General features: G+C 53.6%; 1 protein-coding gene across 18 annotated transcripts in view; it reads right to left on the minus strand.

Annotated features, from left to right (window-relative positions):
* Positions 1-4,736: 4,736 nt before the first annotated feature.
* Positions 4,737-23,966, minus strand: part of NFASC (neurofascin) — a 185,382-nt gene continuing 166,152 nt past the window's right edge. For 8 of the 18 annotated variants that reach the window (XM_067033391.1, XM_059081656.2, XM_059081503.2 and 5 more), the window contains 3 exons: positions 11,171-11,302; positions 8,846-8,915; positions 5,066-5,386 (listed from right to left, as the gene is read on the minus strand). In XM_067033391.1, the coding sequence (XP_066889492.1) occupies positions 5,155-5,386; positions 8,846-8,915; positions 11,171-11,302 (434 nt within the window). In that variant the 3' untranslated portion in view covers positions 5,066-5,154. Of the gene's footprint in view, positions 5,387-8,845; positions 8,916-11,170; positions 11,303-18,604; positions 18,758-19,937; positions 20,055-23,546; positions 23,775-23,966 lie in introns of all 18 variants that reach the window. The other 10 variants (XM_067033363.1, XM_067033381.1, XM_067033358.1 and 7 more) reach the window with 4 other exon arrangements.

Raw genomic sequence — 23,966 nt, forward strand, 5'->3', positions numbered from 1 at the left:
GAGACCAGGACAGAAGGCGGACACGCCACAAGCAACTGATGCTCAGTGCAGGAGGATGTGAGGTTGGCAAAGAGCTGGGAGCTGGTCAGAGGGACAACAAGGACTGAGGACGTCGAATTTGGGAATCAGAAAGGAGAGCAGGGCAGGGTCACCTGATCTGCATCCTTTTTGAAAAAGAAACAGAGAAGTGCACAAAATTCTGGATTTCTTCTCCCAGATTTTTGTATTTATTGCTTCACTGAAGTCTTTACACGAGCTGACCTCCAGCCCAGCAGATCCCGGGGGTGGAGCTTCCATGGGCCCTGCTGCCCCGGGGCACCCTGCGGCCAGGGGTGGAGGGGACAGCGCCCTCCACACCCACTCTTCTGAGGGACACAGTATGCTGGGGGCCCGATGTGTTACGAAGCAAAAGACACCACCCTAGGGGATACTCTAGGCTTCAAGGTGACAAACACCATTCAGCTCGTCAGTCTCTTCTCCTGGCTTGGGTCTCCCCTTAACAGCACGTCTGGTTCACCACGGGCTGGCACAGACTGCCTGATCTGGGACTCAGAAAAATCCGCTGATTTCATCTGTGGAGGTGTATGGGGATGTGGGAGAAGTGGAAAGAGACGTGGGAGACAGTGAACCAGCAGGCCAGATCTTAAGTAACACCGCTGTTCCCAAGGCGGCAGCTGCAGTGAGATGAAAGAAAACTGAACAAGGAGTCAGGAGGCCTGAGCTCAAGCCCTACCTCACCTTGATTTACTAGCTGTGTGACCTTGGGCAAGTCCCTTTACCTCCCTGGATTTTAGCTTACGATGAGTACTTTCAATCAGATCAGCTCTGTGATCCCCTCTGCATGCTGAAATCTGACCCTGTCTTAAGCTAGACAGCTTTGTACCTATTTCACTTCCATCCTTATCATTACAAAACATCCATTTAATACTAATGTACTGCTAGAGGGGCACTGGTTTTGGGTGTGGCTTGAGACACTGGGTGGTGGGGTCTGGTGGCTTCCCTGGACAGCTTTCCTCCTTTCCCTCTGTTCCTTCTCAGAACCCGTTCTTAGTAGGGGAGGTAAGGAAAGGGCACTGCCCTGGCTTGGGCTGGGCAGGCTGGGGACAGCCACAAGGTTGGCTTGAACTCCCATGGGGTGGCCCCTGCCTGGTTTCAAGGAGGGGCTGCCCAGGAGTTGGGCTCTGCCCGGGGCACTGAGTGTCCTCCTGACACTTCAAGCTCTTTGTTTCATTCGTTGGACTCCTCTGATTTTCTATTTTTTTTTTTTTTTTTTTGCTGTATGCGGGCCTCTCACTGCTGTGGCCTCTCCCGTTGCGGAGCACAGGCTCCGGACGCGCAGGCTCAGCGGCCACGGCTCACGGGCTTAGGTGCTCCGCGGCATGTGGGATCTTCCCGGACCAGGGCACGAACCCGTGACCCCTGCATCGGCAGGCGGATTCTCAACCACTGCGCCACCAGGGAAGCCCCTGATTTTCTATTTTAATCAGGGATGCTACTCTTAAGCCACCACGTAAAGATCAACCAGGATCCACGGGGTGATTTCTTTCCAGTGGACCTAGCTGGGTGGAACGAATTACAACACGGGGTGTGTGTGTGTGTGGCAGGGGCTGCTGCAGCGGTGACAGAGGTATCATGGGCGGGGAGTGTGCTCTGTGCCCTCCCGCTGAGAAGTGATTCCTGACACCAGCCCCACCAGCTGAGAGCCCAGGAAGCCTCCCCTTTTCAGCGTGTTAGTGGAGCAGCTTTGCAAATACTGAGGCAAGAGTGTGTGAAATCCCCACGGCTCTTGCCACACGGGCTGTTTGGGATGCTCTGTGACTTGGCTCTGATACTGCAAAGAGCCCCAGGAGCCTTAAAAAGCTGCTGCCTGTGCTGTTCCTGGGCAAAATTCGCTCTCCTTCGGATCAGACTCTGTCTCTCTTGGTTTTGCCTCCCAGAATTGCCCAAGTGGGGCCCAGCGTGGGCAGCCTCCTTCCCCTGCCCTGAGTTGTGCACTGCACCCCACACAGCCCTTCACATTTCATCTCCAGTGGGCCTGGCTATGGACTCACCCTCTTCAGGACAAGGTCGTAATCTGGATTGTTCCCCCAAAAGTGCCGCCCTGCAAAGGGGCCTAGGTCTGCAGTGAGCGTGCCGGTGTGGCTGCCGGCTGTGTGCAGGGAGGCAGTCCAGCAGCTGGAAAAGCCGCAGACATCTGTGGGTCTGCTCCCACCCCTTTTCCAGGGCTAACTGCGTGCACGGAGACCATGAAAGCATGTCTGGGCCCAGGCTGAGGTCCCCTTGCAGGATGAACAATCTGTCGGACCTTGGGACCTGCCAGGAAAGGGGTAGACCAAATGCCGCCGACCCCTCAGGGCAAAGGCAACGGATGAGGGAAGAGGCTAGTCTTCAGCTGAAACTCAACCATCTCCCCAAAAGCAAGCTAAGAAAAGAAGGGTCCCATTCACCACGATCCAGGCAAGGTGAGAGGCAGCTGTCCCCTGGCCCTGCAGTGGTGCCCTCCCCAGACACAGGCCTCCCCGCTCCTTTAGCTGGGCCCATGCCCCTCTGTGGGGACAGGTTTTCAAAGGAGGGACTGACTAGGGGAGACAGAGGCACCAAAATACAGACAAGTTCAGCAACTTGGCCCAATGGGCAGAGAAGAGAGGCTCAGGAAGCAGGACTGCCCCTGTCTTGGCCAGCCTTCAGGACCAAGCTCCCCCTCCAAAGCTCTTCCCTTTGAGCCTGGAGCCACTGGCGGCTTAAGCACTCAGAGTGCCCCCAACCAATGCCACTTTGTCCCAAGACACAGTTCCTCGACTGTCAGCACTTCCCCCATCATCAGTTGTGTGGAGGACTTCCCTGAGGCAGGGGGACGGGTGTGACATCTTACGGTCCATCCTGCCCAAAGAGCTTACTTCCAGTGCGATGAGTTTACCAGTGCGGACCGTGCAATACGGAATGAGGGCCTGAGAGACTGACTGCTCTGCTCAGATCCAGAGTGTTTTCTGGAAAGGCCGGGTCCTTTAATTCAGCTCACAGGCACACTTCCCTGACATTCCCTAGGCTACAGGAATGTGCAGCAGTATCCAGGCAGGTGGAGGAGGAAAGCCAGGGGAGGGGACCCCTGAGCTGGCTCCCTAGCCCCCCACTATTCACCCTGTCCCCTATCATGAGAGAGCTGCCCCCCAGGCTTCCGGGCAGCACACCTGGCTACGGCGTGGACCAAAGGACAGTTACTCGCTCTGGTTCAGACAATATAACTGGCTCAGCTCTGGGCTACATTTTCTCACCTGAAGACAGAGTAGGTGTGCCTATGGGCTTAACCTTCAACTGACTGATTATTAAGTGATGCAAGCATTGCTAATACCTTTGCGGCTTAAACACGTGGCAAACGATGCTTTAATAATGTCTCTGAAGGACACAGCCCTGCTCCTGACCAGGTCACCTGGCAAGAAGCTGGAGGCTCCAGTCAGAGGCTCTGTCTGTGGCAGGTGGTCCACTCCTGGGAGGTCAGCTTCACCCTCCTGAAACCGACTTTAGCTGCAGCAACAGCTGAAGGGTTACTCTTGGGCTCTAGATCTCTCTCTTTCTCTCTCTGAGGCTAGGTACCTTTGGTTTCAAAATGGAATAGGTGGGGAGCATGAAGGCAGTGCCTTGGGTCTCAGAGAACTGCAGGTCTGCGAGTGTCTCCATCTGGGGCAACGGGCTGCAGGGCACATTTTGAGTGGCTGCTTCTGGTTCTGCTGTGACGCTTGCACAGGCCGCCCCATTCTCCTTGAGACAGATGTCACTGGAGGCTTCAAGGCTTGCAGGGAGGGGCTGGGAACCTGGGAACTGCAGGGACAGGTGAGAGCTGCATAAGGCATACAAAGAGCACTCCCAGGCCAGGCTTTACAGCACTGTTAGTGCCCGGTTCCTGCGGCGGTGGGTGGGGGGTGTGGGGGCGGGGTCTCCTGATAGGTAAATACCCTAAGGAAAGGACACACTGGCTCAGTCTTGGGGGCAGCAGGGCCCCATCCACACGCCATAAAACACCAGTTTCAACATCATACAGGAGCTGCTATCTGCTAGAGACGAAAGGGGGAGCAGTGCTTTCCACCCCCAAGCACACCAGCACAGCCTTCACATCGCAGGGGTCCATCTCCTGGAGGGCAGCAGCACAGACCCTGACCAGGTGGGAGGCACCCTCTACTCTGGATGCAGTGGGTGTGGTCCTCTCTCCCACATCCTGAGTTCCACTGATGGGGAGGAAGGAAGTCCAAACCTAGCCCTTTCCTTCTCTCTGGAGGTGGGCACAGCTCCCTAGGGACAGACGCCTGGTTTTCCTCTGCTTGAGGTACACAGTCACTGGAGCTGAAGTCCTTCCCACTCCTGTTCCTTAAACTCCTTCAGTCAGTACAGCTTTTGTCTCAGACACTCCAGAGGAAGGGGCAGGGTAAGAGAGAGGAGCAAGAGATAAGCCCACCTCCCAAATGAACCAGAGCAAGGCAAGGAGGCCTGCTTACCCTCTCCCTGCCAAAAATACTGTCATTTTCCAGAAAGGAGCCAAGCCCAGCTCAAGAACTGACAAGGCTGAGGTGGATGGGTTGGGGGCCAGGGGAGGCATCTGGCAAGAAAGGCATCCTTCGGAAATACATTGGCCCAGCCACGGTTTGAATACTATAGCTTTTCTATATGTTCGTTTACGGATCAGTCCTTTTTTTGCCTATCTTTGCAGTTTCCTGGGGGAGAATCCACCTATTCTTTCTTTTTTTCCAGGGACATTTCTTCAAAAGGAAAAGAAAATGGAGATGTTGGGTCTGGAGGAGAAGACCCAAAAAGCAAAAATAAAGACAATGAGTAAGTATCGTAACCAACAGAAACTGGTGAGTGTGTGTGTTGAGGTCAAGGGCAGGCAGTGTGGGTAGAGGCTGGGGGGTGGCTGGGACCTGGGCTCCCTCCAGCTGAGCTTAGCCATGGCTCCAGCTCGCCCACCGGTGGCACCCCGGGGGGGTCATCGGGAGGGGGCTTGCGGTTGGCTGGGTGGTCACTGGTCCTCACAGCTTGGCAGACTCCCATGTTGTACCCTTGTCCCTGAAGGTGGTGGTGGCTTTGTGGTCGGTCTGCAGTGGCTCGTTTCCCCCTCTCCCCTCCTTCTACTTGCAAAGTAGTGGCTGTGCCTGGGGGGCTCTGTTAGGCCAGAGAATAGATGGCGTTGACAGGAGAAGTGGCCTCTGAGCTTTCGTTGCCCTCTGTCTCTTCCTTGTCCTTTTTGACTGTGTACTGGCCGATGAAGGAGCCGTCCTCATTGAACTGTCCCTCGCCGCCCTCGCCATAGTCCACCAGGCTGTCATCGCTCTCCTGCTGCTTGATGGTGCCATCCAGGGACGTCTGGCTGCCCTGCAGGGGCTTGTTGTCCTCGTCACTGGATGGACAGAGGACAGAGAGTGAGGGCTGGCCCACCCAGCACAGCCCAAACCCAGGCCGGGCGGACGAAGGCCTCCAGCCTCTCGCCAGGCACGCGTACCACGCAGCTCGGAGAGGACGTGCCCTCAGGGATGACCCAGACCAGCCTTCACTCCCCTCCCTGTCCGGCCAGTTCTGCAGAAGGGAAGCTGAGGCCTAGAGAGGACGGCATTGTCTCCCAGGCGAGGGGCAAGCTGGTGCCGAGCTGGGCTGGACCCACACTCCTGGACGCCAGGTCTGGGGTCCTCTCTGGGAAGCTGGGTCGCTCTCCGGGGTGGAAGCAGGCAGAGGACGCTATCCCATGGTGAGGCAGAGCCAGCCGCTTGTAGACCAGGGGGACAGGAAGGGTCAAAGGGCAGTCAAGGGCTTGGAGTTCTGGTCCCATGTGTGTCACTGTGTGGTTCTGTGGCCTTGGGAAAGCCCTTCCTTCTCAGTGGGCCTTAGTCCCTCCATCAAGAGGGTTCAACTAGCTTTGACTCTCTGTGATCTGTGACTGTCTCTGGAAAGACTCTGCCCTTGACAAAAAGCAAGCATCTGGGCCTTAAAGGGACAAAGCTCTCCCTGCCTTTCCCCTTCTCTGTGGTGTTCCTCTCAGCTCTGGTTTATCCACAAACAGATGCTGTTGTTTCAGGGCTAGCAAGTGATGGAGGGAGGAGGGAGGGGCATGCAAATGAGACCGGAGGGGCCAGCAACTTGAGACAAAACCAGCAAGGCTCAGAGAGGATCCAGCTCAGCCCCCCTCCGAGAGCTGGTAGTTAAAGTGGCATCTACCCACTGGGGTGCCTGCTGTGCCCCCAGGAAGTGAGATACCCCGAGTGGGCCGGCATCTGCTCAGGCACCACAACCCTTCCCCTGGCTCTTTTAGGCTCAGAGGCGGGGACCAGGTGCAGCTGGCTGCACTTCAGAGGAGAAACGAGGTCCCGGCAGGGGGCCAGCCGGACCAGCAGTGGGCATCTGGGTCCCGGCAGGCAGGACCACAGCGGTGCCAGGCAGTCTGAGCAGATGCCACCCCACCCCCCCCGACTCCCCTGCCCCAGGCCACACTTAGCCCTTCCTGGGCTTGTGGCAAACCACCGGCTGAGCTGCCATTAGAGTGGGCAGTGAGTTCTCACTTCTAACCGCAGCGCTGGTCAGACAGCTGTCGGGGGAGGGCCACGAGCCAGAGCAGCTAGGCGTCAGGAGATGGAAGCCCATAAGCCCACTGCCCCCATGAGCTGAGTGAATGCGGCCCGTTACCCTGCTTAACTGTGTTCTCTGACGGCAGTGCTGTGGGAGAGGCAGCTGAGTGAGGGACGTGGGTGTCTGGGGTTAAGCTGTATTTGTTCAGGGGGTGGAATTCACGTTTTGAGAACCAGCAAATTCTAATGACAAGGCTCCTTACCCCACTTGCCAGTTTTTTTCACAGGCACCCTCTCCCCAGGGCCCTCCACTCCCCCTGCAGGGGAGTGACGATTGTGTCTATGTGGTTCTCAGGAATTCCAGGCCCCCAAGCTAAAATGCAATCACTGAACAGGGTGGCCCAGTGGGGGTGGGAGGGGTCCTTAGTGTGTCAGGTTCTTGTGGGGGAAGAGGATCTAGGTCTGGAAAGCACAGACCTCTCCTAAGGGAAGCCTGAAAGAAACCCCATGACTGTGGCCCCCTGGTCCAGCCACCTGTTAGCCTACCTCCCAGGAGACTTTTGAGGCCCAGGTGGACAGACAAGGGAGAGAGAAGCAGAGAGAGACACACCAGAGAGGTGCCTGGGCAGCAAGGTCCCAGACAAGCTGGGTGGGACAGGCCCCCCAGCCTGTCCCACCCAGAAACCTGGTTTCCCCTCTAATGTATTAATTTCTCCCCTTTCCCAGTTTCAGACTCTTGGACTCATCCAAGTGGGGGCTCTAGGATGGATGCCGCAGGCCTCCCCAGAGCCGAAGCCAAGGGGTGTGTATGTGCGTGCGCACGTGTGTGTACATGTGGGTGTACACCCACACACACCATGTGTACACGTGTACATGTATACACATGGCGTGGAAGCCTGTGCGTGCGTGCACCAGTATATGTGTATCCAGCCTCAGTGTCGGTGGGTCAGGGGGTTGGGGTGGTGAGGAGGTAGGTGTTTTCGCCCAACAGCTTTGGTGTCTGGTGGAGGAGAGGTACCTGAGGAAGTGGCTTCTCATAGCGCAGGTTACCTGGCCCTGTATTTGAGGAGGTCCTCACCCTTCCTCACGCTGCATTGAGGGCCTGGGGAGAGAAGGCCCAGGGCCTTTGGAACTGATGGCCAGAGGATAGCTCCTGGCCCATGGGGAAGCTGGGCCCCACCAAGGGTGCTGAGGACAGCCTGGGGAGGGACCTCTCGTGCTTGTTCTTTGGGAGGCTCCTGAGGACGCATGAACTGGATGGATAGACAGGGTCTATAAGCCGCCAGACGGGCTCTTGTGTGGGCAGAGGCTCTGCTGACCATTGATCTGATCCTGTTTGAGAGATGGGTAGAGTGGCAGAGGCCCAAGATAGGATAAGGAGAGGTCAGAGGAGGACGGGGTGACCTGGCCCCAGAGAGTGACTTGGTGGGGGTGGGGAAGGAGGGCTCCAGTCCCACACATTTCCTCCCTTTGCACTTGGCCTGGGAAAGAGGCCTCCATGACTCACCGTGCACCATTCCTTTACTCAACGCATACTTGCCAATAAAATGGACAGATTACAACTTTTGTGAAGCCAGATACAAATGCCCGTCCAGATCTGAGAGGGAACATGGGCATAGGACAGTGGCCGTGGCTGGACGCTGGTAGCTGGACGTTGGGCCCCTGGGCTCTCCAGTCCTGCACTAGCTCATTGAGTGGAGAGTACAGGAATCTTCCAGGTCACTTCCCAGCCTGGGCCTTGGTCTTCTCATCTGGGACACAGGCACTGGACCAAATGCCTCTCCAAGGCCTATTCCAAGCTGCAGCCCAGAGAAGTCATTCTAGTTCCTGAGGAAAAGGCCTAGAACACCTCCCCACGCCCCCTTCATCCCTCACCTAGTTGAGTTTTAAAGACAATACAACTTCCCCAGGTCATCATCTTCAGAGTTAAGGTGTGGTGTAGGCAGAGAGGAAGCTGAGAGCAGAGCTCATTTCACAGCAAGGGGGGCCTGGGTGTGCTTTCAGAGCGAAAAGGTGGAAACACACATACAAAGAATGCAAGAAATCTGAGTTGTACAGTTGAATGAATGAAATGCTGTTCATCGAATGAGTGTGTGTTGGGCAGTGCTCCCCGTCCCCGGGGGGATGGGGGGTGCTGTCACAGAGGCGGAGGTGACAGCCTGATGGGAGAAGAGATCCGTGCAGTAGCGTCTCAGCCCAGCTGAGCAGCTCTGAGGGAAGGGGGCTGCCTCAGGGTGGGTGAGGAGAACCCACCTGACAAGATGTGCTCTGTGTGAACAGGAGTCAAGGAGATCGCGCACCTGTAATCAAAGGAGCCATCCTCTTCTTTGGGGTCTTCAGGGCCAAGGGGAACATCTTTCTTTTCTCGCACTTGGTCAGTAAGGGAAGCAAAGACACAGACGTGATGATTGAGCGTGTTCCTGCTCTGCGGGGCCCCGAAGTACAGCCAAAGAAGCCGCCTCTGGGTTCTATGACTCTCCCTCTTAACAAGGCCCCATCCATGTTCCCCTTGTGCTTGCCTCCCACAGTTGATCAGGTGCCAAGTGAATTCTGCTTCCTCCTCCCCGTCACTGGGGCTTTTCTTACATCTCCACTGACAACTGAAATCTCCCCCCACCCAGCTCCCCATGAGGTCTTCTCCAAACACCAAATGGATGTGATCCTTGGCACCTTTCTTTTTTTTTTTTGGCTGCAGCACGTGGCATACTAGATCTTAGTTCCCTGACCAGGGATCGAACCCATGCCCCCTGCAGTGCAAGTGCCAAGTCCTAACCACTGGACCACCAGGGAATTCCTTGGCACCTTTCTTAATCTGGCTCAGTGTTATAATTATTTGTGCACATTTATTTTGCCTGTAACAGAATGCCAGTTCTTTTCTCCAGGGTGGGGACTGTGTGTTTCTTCAAAGCTCCTAAGAGAGTGCCCTGGGCAGACAGGACACGCCACACACACCTCTGGAACGGAAGGTGCTCTCTTAACTGTGACCTCACTTGTTTGTGCGACTCCCTCTTTCCACGTCTCCTCTGTGATGCGTCAGCATCCCTCCCGGGCCCTGTCTTGTGCTGTGATCCTCCTACTATGCCAGCTGCACTGTCCTTGAGGGAGAGGTCACCTCTCCTTCTAGTATCCTTAGCACCCAGCACAGAGCCTGGCACGCAGAAGACACTGAGATGAGGGACTTTGTTTCTTTCTGAGGTACGAGGCAGGATAATCACCCCTATTTTAGGGGAGGGAAGCTGAGGCCTTGAAGATGTCACATAACTAATTAGCAACTAAACAAAGTTTAAGGTGGAGACTGGAGCCCTGGCCTCAAGGCTCCTGGTTCACTCATCTTCCTAATGGATGGGAGGCTTCCCTTGGAGCTGGAGGAAGGGAGATTAGCTGTAAGAAGAACTTTCTGGAACGGGCAGAGGAAGGCTCAGAGTTTATCTGATCAGTTCTCAGGTGCATCAGTTCCACCTGGAACAGAGGGTAAGCGCAGAAAGGCTGCCCTTCTCCTACCTCCGCCTTTCTGTCTTACAGAAGAAAACCAGCCCCAACACAGCACAACAAAGTGAAAGAAAACATCATTCACCAATAAAGAAGTATAATTTCCTGCCCTCCCTGACTTGAAGGAGAGGCATAACTCTTCAGAATTCTAGGGTCTGAGGGCACACGGGCCAGGGGAAGAAAATAAAACAGAATCTCCTCTCTCTTTGAGTTGAGTTTTAGGGGATCGTGGAGGAGGATGTGTTCACAGAGATATGCAGAAGCCGGCACTTGGGAGCATGGGGTGTGTCTGGCGATGGCTTTGGGGGCAGGGAGCAATTTCATTGTGCAATCCAGCCAGATTTTCGCTCTCAGGGTCATCCATTATCCTGTCTCCTGTCACCCTACCCACTCCATCACAGACAGATGGCCTTCTCATCCCTGTTTGAAAAACAGTCAATATTTCCAGAAACAAAAAAGCCAGAAGTCCTTGTCCTTGACCTTGGTTTGTCTGGGCTGGAGGATCTTCAGGCCACAGAAAAGAAATACTGCTCTGGGGCTCAAGAAAAGCTCAAAGCCCTTTAAGGACTGAGGGTCCCTCTCAGTGCAACCCACCCCTCAGCCTCTGCCTGCTCCTCACTAGGAGCAACTGACCCTCTGTTGGTATATCTGTGATTTCAACCCAGCCATGCTGAGAGCCCAGCTCTGTGGCCTCTCTCATGCATGTGCTTCCTCCATCCAGACCTCTCTCCACTCCGGTCTCTCTCTTACGGTTACAGAAAATGCATCTCTCCTTCCCACTTCACTGGGACATAGGATCCTAATGAGATTCAGGCTGAAAAAAGCCAATTACTGAGCAGATGGGTGGTGAGTCAAGGGGAGGGAAGGTCATTCTTAACGGGAGCCAGGGTTCTTTCCATCTCCTCTCTGGCTGCCTGGACTGCTCCATCCCCCCACCTCAGGCGAACTTAATTAACTCAAGTGCTTTCTGGCAACTCTAAGATGCACAGAACAGGCAAGAAGACTGTACGTCCAAGCTTGGCAAGGGCTGTGCTCACTGAGAGGACGGAGCCGCCTGGACCTGGCAGGGGACCTGGTGACTCGCAGGAAAGCCTGCTGGCCCTGTCCCCCAAGCCCACTCCTTTGACACATCTCACCTGGGTACTTGCCGCCTCGACTCCTCTTGATGAAACAGACGATGAGCAGGATCAGTACCAGGAGGGCGACGGCACACATGAGCCCAATGAACCAGCCCTGGGTGGCGATGTCCGCCTGGTTGTTGGTGTAGGCTGGCGGGGGGGCGGGCAGAAGCAAACACATGGTGAATGATTCACGGGGGAGGAGGGGAGGAGGGGGAAGGGAGGGGAGAACTTCAGTTATTTCATGTCCAGGTCCCTCCTGCGGCCTAACGGTACCACCCAGCAGCTCTCTGGCCCAAACTACCCAACCCTACTACAGGGACAAAGAGAAAATAATTTAGAAGTCAAGGTCAAAAGGTCAGAAAAGAGGCACAGGAAAGGGGTACAGGGTGCAGAATCAGCAGCGGAAGGCTGAACAGGCCCTTTAGGAAGGGAAGTCTCCTAAGGCTGAGGCATGGCATTCTTGCAAACCCGATGGCTGGGCACAGCCTTGGTGGGGAATGAGGGAAGGCCAGGGATTGACTATGATTTCCCACGAATGAGCCGCAGGGCTGAGCCGGCACGCTACCGGTCAGGGAGCAAGGCCAGTGGTCACATGGCAAAACCCCTGGAAGAACGCTTTCGCAGGCCTGCACAGGCACAGAGCAGCAGCCTGTCCCACGAGTACGGCCCTGAAGCCAATTGGGCTTCCCGGCAGTGGGTCGCAGGTGGAGTACAGTTCCAGGATGCCCTGTGCTTCCTCGTGTCTCCCCAGCTGCACTGTGGGCTCCCTGACGACAAAGACAGTCCCTGTGTGGGTAGCCCAGGTGGGCCGGTGGCGAGGTTAGGGCCAGGGCTGTGCCTTCAGCACACCCCATGCTGCCGCTTCCAGACCACTTCCATACGTGGAGACCCCTGCGATAGTGGGCCCCTCGCTGTCCCTGCCTGGACATGTGGAGACCTGTCTCAAAGTGGGCAGGCACCTTCATGACGCGAGGGGCAGATGGGCGGGCCTGGAGACCAGAAGCAGATCTGATGTTGTCCTGGAGAACCAACAGCTAAGGTTAGAGATCAGAAGGTGTGGGGTGGGTAGGAGTCACTTGCCCTCTTCCTTTCTATGGACTGGAGAACAAAAGAAGCAGCCTTCCATGGAAACCACGACGTGGAGGACAGGAAGTATCCCAGGGGCAGAACAGACCCTGGGTAACCCTGGGGCCAGCAGAGCAAGCGGAGTGGCCTCTGGGAGAGCCAGACAGTATCAGGAGCGCTGAGAGCCACGCAGCCAGAGCCGAAGCTCAGGGCCTCCTCGGAGAAAAGCACAGGCACAGAGGATGGACCCTGGGCCCGTGCCGTACTCTAGGGTTTGCATCACACACCATTTTGTGGGGCACGTATCTGGGTGCCGTCGACCCTTTGCTCTTCTTGGGCAGAGAAAGTGTCTTTATAGCATTCTCAGCATCTAGCCAAGGGCATTGCACCAAGATGGGTCTCAATAAACAGTGAAGACTGATGAACAAGACCTTCCACGCTCTCTGTGCTCTGGCTGCCCAGGCAGCCCAGGATGGAAAGCAGCTGAGTCCCATGGAAACATGGCTGTGACTACCCTGATCCAGGTACGCTGTGGGGCAAAAGCCCCATCCCTGCTTCCACTCCTGCTTCCGAAGGCCATTTCCTGCACAGGGTCAGAGAGGTCTTCCTAAACCCCTTGCAGGATCAGATCACATCCACGCTTCAACCTCCAATGCTTCACATTACTGTTAGGAAAAACCATCCATTCCTTATCCTGAGCTGCTGGGCTCCATCAGTCCAATCTCCCCACACCCTGGATACTCCAGCCACACTGGCCACTCCCACTCCTGCCTCAGGGCCTTTGCATCTGCTGCTCTTTTTTTCAGATGGCTGCCTCAGCAAAGCTCATCTCTTCAGAAAGGCCTTCCTGGAACTTCCCAGCTAAGGCAAAAGCCCTCTGCCCCACCCAGCCACTCTCTATGTGAGGGCTCAAATTTACCCTCTTCATAGCACTTATAACCATTTGCTATCTTACTACTACTAACAGTTTACACCTATAAGCACGTCCTATGGGCTGGCATGACTCCAAGTGCTTTCCCATGATTATCTAATTTAATCCTCACAACAACCCCATAAGGTAGATTTTTACTATTACCCCTATTTCACAGGTGGGGAAACTGAGGCACTGAGGTTAGTGATTTGTTTAGGGGCCCAGAGCTGGTAAGTGGTAGAGCTGAGCTGTGACCCCTGGCCGTCACAGCTTGAGTCTGTGCTCTTCACTACTCCACTCTCATCTCTCCACCCGGAAAGTAAGCTCCTAGAACGAGGGACTGTCAGGGTGACTGTCGTGTCCCCAGTTCTGGGACACAGCCTGGAACATCAAGGCACTTGATTCACATCTGCTTCCTGACTTCCTTCCCTTCGCTCAGTCCACTCATCCTCTTGGCCTGATGGGGTCTCTGCTTCCCTCAAACTCTACGCTGCCCTCCCTTCTGCATCACCCATTCCAGCATGCGACTCAATTGCCAGCTGTGGGTCCCCTTGGCAATTACTGCATCTTTTTGTGCTTGCCCTGAGCTTTGCTGGAGGAAGATGAAGACCCAGGCCCCTCACAGACTCACTAAGTCATACTTCGACCGGACATTCTCTGCAGCCTGGCCACCCTTCCACTCCTTTCTCACTGCCCCTCCCAACTGCTCCCCCTCCCCTTCTCGCTGCCCCCATGTGACCCTCTCTCTGAGTCAGTGTCTCAGTGGTCGAGTTCACCTGCTCCACTCTGGAGACCACTGAAACCTCACAGCCTCCATGACTGTCCCTTCCTTCTTTGTCCAGTAGGGCTCTCCTCTCTCCCCTCTGAAGGGACCCGATGCCTCACCTCCTTGGTGGCTCAATCCTGTAAGGATCTCTGAAAACTCTAGCATTTTCAATTTCTTCCTCTGTGCTGTCTCCTCCCTTCTGCTGTTAAGCACGTTGAAGCTCCTTGTATCTTAAAACAAAAAACCCTTGAGGAACCTGGCAGACTTTTTGGCTCTAGTGTATGCACTATCCTCTTATAGGTAAACTCTTTAATCTTCCATCATCTCCAGTTCCTGCCAACTCCTTTCTCTGCCCCCAAGACGCTAACCTCGAGCCCCTCTGTACTCAGTGCTCATCCACCATCACTGAGGGCATCTATCCCAGACTTACCTCGACACCCTTGACTCCGACTCTCACCTGCTCTCCAGTCCTGCCTTTCCAACTGGTGATCCTTTTTTCATCTCTCATTGTCCTTCCAGCTGGTTCCGCACTGTAAGCCCAGGGCTTGCTCCTGACATCTCCTTGGATGGTCCCCTCTGCCCCCTTCCTGCCCCGCTGCTTCTGCCAGTGGCTTCACGACTCATCTCTAAGGGCTATCATTTTATTCCTTCCAAAATGTCTCTCATATGCACGTCACTGCCCCATTCTAAAGGAGTCCCCTCACCCCAGTGTCCATCAGATCCCAAGGATACAATGACACATCATGTTATCATGTTCCCAGAACACTTCCATCATGCCAGGTGCTCTGGTCTGCCCCTCCCTGCATCCTCCCCATCCTGCCCCAGACAGCCTGGATTGCCCCCCTTCTTGCCCTCCACCTTTCCACATTGTACCCCCTCCTTCCTGAATCTCCCATTCCTCCAGCTCACACCAATCTCTGAACTCCCACTTCACCCCTATTTACTCTGCACAATGTAACATTTAATTGCTCTGTTTCCTGTGTTCTGATGTCCAATGATACTATTAAAGCTTGAGGAAAGGGGATTCCTTGGGCCCCCTCATACTTAGCATGATGCTGGCCACCTAACAAGCAGTCATTGACTACTTATTGATTAATGACCAATTTAATGCTAATATACTATGGTTAACCTGGGGTAGCTCTTTCATTTTTTCCTGATACCAGCTGGAGGGTCACATGGATATTGCCTTGATCATGTGCCACCTGGGCACTGAGATGAAGGAGTCACTTCAACTTTTGTTTGGATGCTGGTCACCACCTTTTGCAGAGAAGTTGGTCTGAAAGTCTGCAGTGACCTGTTTGCTCCACCATCTTGCTGATAGCCGTCTCCCACCAGACTCCTTTCTCTTGGGAGAGAAAGTCACAATTCCAGGGAAAGTGGCCATACGGGCAATTTACAAATTAAATGTAGCTTTCCATTCCTGACAGCACCGTGTAAAGTTCAAATGTTACCTTCAGTCCTCACTGAAAAGATCAAAGAAATTTCTGTGAAGTTTGGACACAGAAGGCTGTTCAAAACCAAGTAGATTTTGTAACTATGTTTGGTGATAGATGTTAACTAAACCTACAGTGATAATCATTTTGCAGTATATACATAGATCAAATCATTATGATGTACGCCTAAAACTCATCAGTGTCAATGATACACAAAAACAGACAAAGAAACCAAAAACCCAGTGGGATCTGGGGTAAGGTGGGCTCAACCAGACCCCATCAAAATGACTTAGTTTCTCAAGAACCAAAAGAAATTTAGGACATGATCTCACTCACAATGTGACCCCATACACAGACTCTGAGAGGAATAAGGCGTTTTTGCAAGGCTTCAGGGCAGTTACATTTGTCTAACACCACTCTTAATCGATCCATTCAACAAGTTTCCAAATTCCTAATGGACACAGTAATAGCAACATCCCAAGACCAGCATATATTTACACTCACCACCTTCGCTGTAGCTAACGGAAGCCAGAACAGCACCCGTTCATTGGGTACACACAGGTCCTAATAACTCTTACTCTGGCCTAAAGGCCATATTTTGTGTGCCTTCCGCACCATACCCTACAATCCTGCTCAGAAATGGGCAATTCACCTGCAAGGCAGACAGTTCCCATAACTCCTAACTCTAATCAGGAGGAAATTGGTTTGGCCATTGGAGAGAGGCCAGTCACTCAAAGTCAGCAAAAAAATTATATTTCAGAAATAGGGCAGATGAACAAGTATAACAGGGATGGACTTTCTTCAAATGCAGTTTAGCTTGCCTGCTCTCACTTAAGCATCATTTTACACCTTTCCATCTTCACCTCGCTCCATCCTGGGTTTCTCCCAAACACAGCAGAAAAGAGGCCAAATACAAGTAGGTCCCCTAATGTCCCTCCTCCCGGAGTCCCTGAGGTCTAAGGCAGTTTGCTGTCTGTCTCGCTGGCCCCCGTCAGCCCCCCATCCCACCCGCCCCAGGATGTAAGAGCTGGCAGGTCTCCTGGAGGCCAGGGTTATGTGTTTGTGGTCTCTCGGGTCTCTTTGGCTTCAAAAGCTTCAAGAAGGTGATTAACTTCCCATGTGGGATCTTTCTGGTGAGAGTCAGGGAGCTTGTTAGCATTCCTTGTGGTTTTCTCCCATTTCTTTCCTGAACCACTGTAGCATGTTGGAGTCTATAGACTACAGTGATGGCCTGTGGTTGCCTAAATGACTAGTGGTTGGGCCCAGAGATGATCATAAACTTATGTTGATGACACATAGGGACCTGGGAGATTGTGTGAACTTGACTCTGGAGTCCAGCCACTCCTTTGTGTGTTTTCAAAGGATCTGAACACACACTCACAGACACACATGAACTTCAGAAAGTGGAAATATTTTCCTTCTCTATGTGGTTTGCACATAGTCATTTCCAGCCAGCCAGTGAGGTAAGTGGGCAGTATGTACTCAGGGTGAGGGTCATACCTGCCCTCTCCAGCTTGCACTGGGAGGAACTGGGAAAACATGCAAGTGCTGAAGGCCTCAATCACTCTGAAAGCAAGTTATGGGATCAGTTTCTCCACAGCAACCACAGGAAAAGAGAAATGAACACCTGAGTCAATATTCAGAAGTGTATTATCAATCATTATTATTATTTTTCTGTATTGCAAGTTTCATATCTCAAAGCAGATTGGGACATACCCCAGGGCAAGGGCTGGTCCTTTTTGCTCTGGCTCTTTCTCCCTAACCCTCACCCACAGTCCCAGGGCTCAGCTCTGAGAGAAGTCAAAGTCTGAAAGCAGGCTGAGCTGGCTTTTGCTGCAATCCCTAGGATGGAACGCTATCCTCAGATCTCATCTTTGCTTTCTGCCTCGGTGCTGGACTCGTTTGTAATGAGCAAAATCAAATGCACCCACTGGTGAGCAACAGCTTGGGACCCCGACTGGGTCAGACAGAGTCCAGCCACCTGCTCTGCTTGGTCAACTGTCCATTCCCCTGGCCTGGCTCCCAGGATGACCTGGCTTCTCACGGACATCCTGCCTGAGTTGGCCTGGTTAGCCTCAAGCAGGCAGCCGGACTCTCAGACTCCCCGGGTTTTGATGGCATGGGAATGCACAGGACAGGCAGAGACACAGGGAGGAGGCCGGGACACCCAGACCAGGAGGCACCAGGCTAGGAGGGGTGGAGTGAGGCCCTTATACACATGGGCAGTGACTCTCAAGATGCAAGCTACCAAGATCAGCTTCGTCAAGCCAGGCACAGGGAGAGCAATACATACTGAAGTCCACATTCAGAAGTTCATAGAAACCATTGTGTGTTTTCTCCTTTATCCTGTGCCTAGTAACCTGCATCTGATTAGGATGTGCCTTGAGGAAGGGACTGGTGCTTTCCTTTCTCAGTCTCTTCCCCCACACTCATCCTTACCCCAGGGCTTAGCAAACTGGCCACTTGGCTGGCCTGCCTGGCTGATTTTAAAGAGACACACAGACAGACAAGCTAGTGTCCTCACGGTCTCCAGACTGCCAGCCTCCCTGACCAACAGAGAGATTTCTGAACCTCGTACCCGTTACTGAGCCGCAGTTGGTACAAGTGAAGAAGCTTCCCTATCCACAGCCCTGATAGATCCAGAGCTCTTTTAGGATTAGAAAGCTTCTTCCCCTCCCCAGTACGACCAAAGGTCAACTACTTTTAAGCCACGACAAACTCGGGGCAAAATTAAACCAAAACAACTGGTGTAATACGCTTTCGAATTTTTAAACAACAGATGGCTGTGGCAAGGCAGTGACATACATGCTGATCCTTGGTTTGGTTCCTAGGAGGAAGTTCGGGTCCAGACCCTGGGATGGCCTATCGCCTAACCCCACGCGTGAGAAGCAAGCCCCTGTGCCTCCAGGACACACTGCCCCCAGACCCACACACAGGGACCATGTCTGCATATACACCAAGCCCTTGTGGTTCAAGCACAGTGGAGACCAGGTGGTCTCCCCTGCCCTCATTCTACAGCGCCTCCGTTCCCCTCTGACGTCCCACTCATCCCCACAGGGTCAGAAGCACGGTTTCCTATCTACCGGCATGCACTTTCGGCTCGTTTTGTCTTCCTGGGAGCTGCAGACTGACATATAAGAAGAGCCGAGCCACATCATGCAAGATGAGGAATGGAAGGATAAGTCTTCTTTCCGAGGAGAAGAGACAAGCGGGAAGCGGACAATGAGAACATGCCCCATGCTTGTAGGGGACGGCCAGGCCAGATCCCCTCTCACCTGTACTGGTCATAAAGGTGATGACGGTACTGCTGATGCCCTCGTTGTCCCGGGAATAAACTCGCAACGTGTATGTCATACCGGGATAGAGGTCTGTCAGCTGTATGGGCTGGGCCTGAGCCTTAACAGGGACACTTTTTTTCGTATGGTTGCCTGGGGAACAGAAACCTCAGTCAGCCTAAGGCTGGGCACGAGGAGCTGGAGAGGCAGTGCTTAGGCTCCTGGGCACCTGTCAAAGGTAGAAGCATGGAGGGTGGGGGAAGGGGCCAGGCTGTCTTGCAGACCTGGAGGTCACCGGGCAGCTCCACCAGCTTTCTCACATGCTGACTCCCCTACACAATGGCCCTGCAGCCTAGGACACTGTTCCCTCTCCTAAAGTTTTCTGTCCTCACCCCAGTCTTAAGCACTTAGCACATCATGACCTGCTTCCTTAAGCTCTCAGGGTGTCAGCCAGCGCTTTGTTATCCTGGAGAGGGGCAGAGAGCCAGTCAGCATCCCTCACGGTAACCGGAGGTGAGACGGCCTCTGCTTCTCAGCTCTCACTCCTGGTTTCCCCTCTCATTTCTCGCTGCGTGGTGAATTCACACATCAGGAGAAGCGAGTGCCTGGGTGTCTGAAAAAGTACGGACCAAACTAGGAATTCTGGATTCTGTGGATGTGAATATCTCTCCAACCGCAGAGAACTAAGAGTTGGCTTTGTTCTCCCTCAAAGAGCTTCGGGTGGATTTCCAGCACAAGCCAAATAGGCCAGCATGGTGGGTCTGAGCCCTCAGGAAAAGGGACCTTCACTCAGAGAAGGCAGATAGCCTGACCACACTTTACAGCCTCACAAATCTGGACGCTTGCTCCCAAGATCCAGTAAAGAATGAACAGCTCAGCTCAAGCCACCAGCTGAGACGAGTGACCCTGGACGGTGTCTCTGACCTGTGAGCAGCTAGTGTCCCTCTGTGAGCAAAGCACAGTTGAACCCCATGTCTGGACTGGCCCAGCCTGTCTAGGGGAGACAGCTGAGAATCTGGATCCTGAATTAAGGAGATCCAAGCAAAGGTGAGATCTGGCTCATCTGGGGGCCACCAGAACCCTCATCCTGGGCAGGAAATGGACGAAGGGCCCCTCACCCAGGCCGCCCCCACCGCAAGGCACCCCTGGACCTTCGCTAACGGCCGCAGAAACCCCTTCCTCCTCCTCGAGTCTGCTCTTCCTACCTCGCTGCCGCCTGAGCACATGTCGACTTCATTAAGCCACAATGAAGCGGCTGGAAGGCCTCCCTGAGCCTGGGGGAGCACGTGGGATCTTTTGAATGGCATCTCCGCCACCCGCACAGAATGCTTACTGTCGATGTACTCAACCACAAAGTCAGTTCCGGGCCCGAAATTGTGCTTCCAGGTGATGTTGGCCCATTTACTGTTGGGGAGCACTGTGACGTTCCAGATGGATTGCTCATCGGGGGCTGGTAGGGGGGTTAGAAGAGGAGTTAGTGGTAAGGAGGGAGGCAGCAGTGTAGACACACACACACACACACACACACACACACACACACACACACACGGGCAGCTAGGAAAGGGTAGAGTAGGAAGTGGCTGTGCACAGGGCCCGACAGAGCTCCAAGCTGCAGCCTTGGTAGCCAGGCTAGGTACGAGCAAGTATAGTCAGGAGGACCCGTATGTGAGGGAGAGCCGGAAACTATGTGTCCACATAGGTGGGAGTAGGAATGAAAGAGTGGGTTCGATCCAGGCCATTGGAGGCTCTAACCTGGGTTTATTCCCTTTTTAGGTCCCTTGTCGTGGATTTGAACAGTGAAGCGAAAGGGGCCAGTGAAAAGCCCCATTAGCTAGGATGCAGACAGGGCGGGACAGGTGTGCCAGCCTCTTTCCCTTCAACTATAGACATTCTACAGGAAGGAGAGAGGGTATCCTGAAAAGCCACTCGAGAGTCATGATGAGATTTGCAGAAAGGACAGGACCAAACAGGGGAAAGCCTTAATGGGATCCTGAAACCGGAGGTGGAGAATGGCAACCTACAAGGGTGACTCTGGTCTGAGGAGCCCCTGGGGTCATCCTTGGTCAACAAGATGCTGAATTATTGAAAAATGGCCTCAGATTCTCTAAGGGGACTTGGGGCCTAAAACCCCAGGGCCCCAAGCAGAGACGGTACGAATCCTTCCTCTCCCTTTCATGGGCTAGAGGGGACCAGAGAAGATAACTCCTTCTTGACACCCAGCGTTCAGTGGTCCAGATACCAGAAGAATCCTGCTCTGTTGCCTTCTCAGCACCGTATCTTTGAGGTCTGACCTCTAGGTAACACAGAAGACATTAATTATCTAGTTCCTATGAGCTGGGAGCTACTTTATCAAAGCCATCACCCTGCCTGAAATCACAGCCTGTGGACAGGAGAATGGCACTAATCTTCAAACGTAATCATTTTTCAAGCATCCCAGTGGTCTGATTACCCCATTTCCCAGCAAAGATTTAATAGTGGAATACTAGCATGAAGGCTTATATTTCAAAGACTTTACAAGTGTGGCTCCTCTATATTTTATTAGCATGCAAGGGGGCACTGTCACCGACTCACCTGTCAAAAATAAATGAATAGAGTACATTGGTGATGCATTTATTCATTATCTATTTGACATGTGACTGAATCTGCAGGGCTGGGGAAGTGATAAAAGATCTCCCGGTCTCCACTTCAAAGAAGCACCTTCTCTACTACAACCTTGTCAGTTGTCAATTGCCCCAGGTGAATATGATTCATTTTAGAAAGAGATTCCATTGATGGGACGAGGCATTCTCTGTGGGGAAGGCAGAAGGCAGCCTTCTTTACTGATCTGCCAAAGATTTCCGCTGTATTGGCTGCTTTAACTCAGCCCAAATCCTAGCTCCTTAGAATCTCATGGCTCTTTCTAGTGGGAATGAATTATGATCAGTTATAATTTGGGGACTTGAGATTTTCCCTCCTCAGCCCTGGGCCCTGGGTCCTGGAAATAGCTAAAGAATTTGGGTTTAGACAGTCTGACCACCAATACAACCCTGGCCCAAATCTGACTGTCTTAAAGGTAATGGAGATTAGGGAGCTATTAGATAAGGTCAAGCAATGGGAAACCAAAATGATTTAGAGGTGGGAGCTGGAAGAAGGCACTGCCATCTAGAGAGACCACGATGACGATCACTAAAGAACAGAAAAGCTCGAAGAAAGATGCCAAGAAGGAAAGCTATCAATTACTACAAAAACAGGAGGAAGAAGTGAGGGGAAGCATGGATTGTCCTGTCAACTCCTGGGATGTGAGACTTAAGGCGTATCCCTTGAAATCTGAAAAAGACAAGTTAAGGACAAAGAAAAAGTCCCATTTCACCACCCAAAAAAGTAAACTTAGGAAACATTTTCTCCTAATTTGTAAGACACAATTAAGATGAACTTTCATTTTGAAAATCCTGGACAACAGAGCCACTCTGCTGCCTTGAGGGAGATGAGGATGTTGAGGGGAGCCCCCAAGCTCTAAGGATAAGGTCAGAGTGTGGCCAGGCCCCCGCAGCATCTCAGGCTCAGTTAGCAGTTGGGATTTGAGAGTCCACAGGCTAGTCCTCTGTGGCAGCGAGGCCAATCCTTCCAGGAGCATGACCCACTCCCTGTCTTCATTCTTGGTACATCTCTTTTGTGAACTCGGAGCATTAAAGTGGGGCACGGAGGCCCACCTGAATGCAAAAGAAGCCTCACTGTGGACCCAAAGAACACCCATCACCAAACTGCCAGTGGCAGCTTCTCATAGCCTAGCAGGTTTCTCTCAGCCCACTTTTCCCTACAGAGCATGCTGTTTAAATTCTCGTTATTGCAGCTTTAAAGCAAATCAGTGTTTTCAAGGTCTGAGGAGCATAATGTCAGCTACGTATCACGTGTCTCCCCTTATGGCTCACACAACTCCGTGTAATTGGATTGAAGAAGATACTCACACATGCATTAAGCCTCTATCCTCATTCAAGTGCTGAGAGAAGAGGGGTGGGATGGGTGACAGTGAGGCCTCGGAAGGGGAAGGGACTTGCCCAGGAAACAGAGGGGGCCTACAATTCTACAGCTGCTGGAGGAGGGTTCTGGATGCTTCGTGCTGACTTTACAGCTGGCCTGTGGGCTCCACAAGCTAGAGGCCCTTCCCTCCGTGGTAATAAGAGTGTTTGATGTCAGTTCTTAGAAGTACTGCTGGATTCCCGAGGGGGACACCTCATGCTGGAAGAACAGAGCTTCCTGGCCTGGCCGCGTGATGCAGGAACAGCACATTCTCTGGGCTCAGCAGGCCAGCCCTGGGATCGATTCTTACCACAGGCCCCTAGAGAGGCTGCGATTTTCCCTCCGTGTGTATATCTGGGGGCGTGGGGAATATGAGTGGGGAGAGGCACAGAGCACTCTCTGGCATTACAGGACTCCTTGGTAATACCATTTCCTGGAAGCTCTGACTAGAAAAGCCTGTAAGTGCATCTTTCAGAGAGAGGTGCAAGGGAGGCGCAGGGTTCTGGGGACAGAGCTGCCTGGCGTGGCTGGCCACTCCCCACTCCTCAGCCGTCTGCTGCAAGGCTGGGGCATCATGGCGGAGACAGGAGCCTTCTCAGGCTGGTTGGCAGTGTCAGGCCCTTTCCTTCCCCACTCTCCCCCTTCTGGAGTGCTCAGCCCTAAGCTGATCCCTCAGCATGTGGTTGGAAGCAGCCCTACAGTCTGGAGCCTGGGGGCCCTCTGTTAAAGAACAGGGATCCGAGGTTATAGGACAGGGGCTCTGAGCAGTGGAGGCCACCATAGGGGCGGGTGCTCTGTGCCTCTAGGCCACCAGACTGAGAGTCCCGTCTCCTGTGCTTTCAAAGCAGAAACAAAGGGAGGTGTTGACCAGCACCATCTAAGACCTCCCTCCTATCTGGGGAAGCCTGTGGGTGAGAGACGGGCACACAGATGACTTGGGCAGTACCGGATTCTGGAATCTTAGTCCTGGTGGTGGTGGGAGGACTCTCCGTGGTGGTGGCGGCGGCAGTGGCTGTAGTAGTTGTGGCGACGGTGGTGGTGGCGATGGTGGAGGGTACGACAGCTGGGACGGTGGGGACTGTTGTGGCTTCGGTGGTGGCAGCAGCGGCAGTGGCATCTGTACTGCCCGCCGTGCCCGTCACACCCACCGTGGTCGGGGGCGACGTGGGAGGAGCTAAGGGGGAAATGTAAAACAGCCAAGTCTGGTTGGTGTGGCCGTCCCCAGCCTGGACACACGGCCCCACGTGCAAGGCAGGCAGCCCGCAGAAGAGATGGCGCTGAGTAACCAGAAACCTCCCCGAGCAGGACGGACTGGGTCAGACGGGTCACCGTGAAAGAGAACAGGACCATGGCAAGGGAAGAGAAT

This window comes from Kogia breviceps, chromosome 1, assembly GCF_026419965.1.
Source record: "Kogia breviceps isolate mKogBre1 chromosome 1, mKogBre1 haplotype 1, whole genome shotgun sequence".
NCBI lineage: Eukaryota > Metazoa > Chordata > Mammalia > Artiodactyla > Physeteridae > Kogia > Kogia breviceps.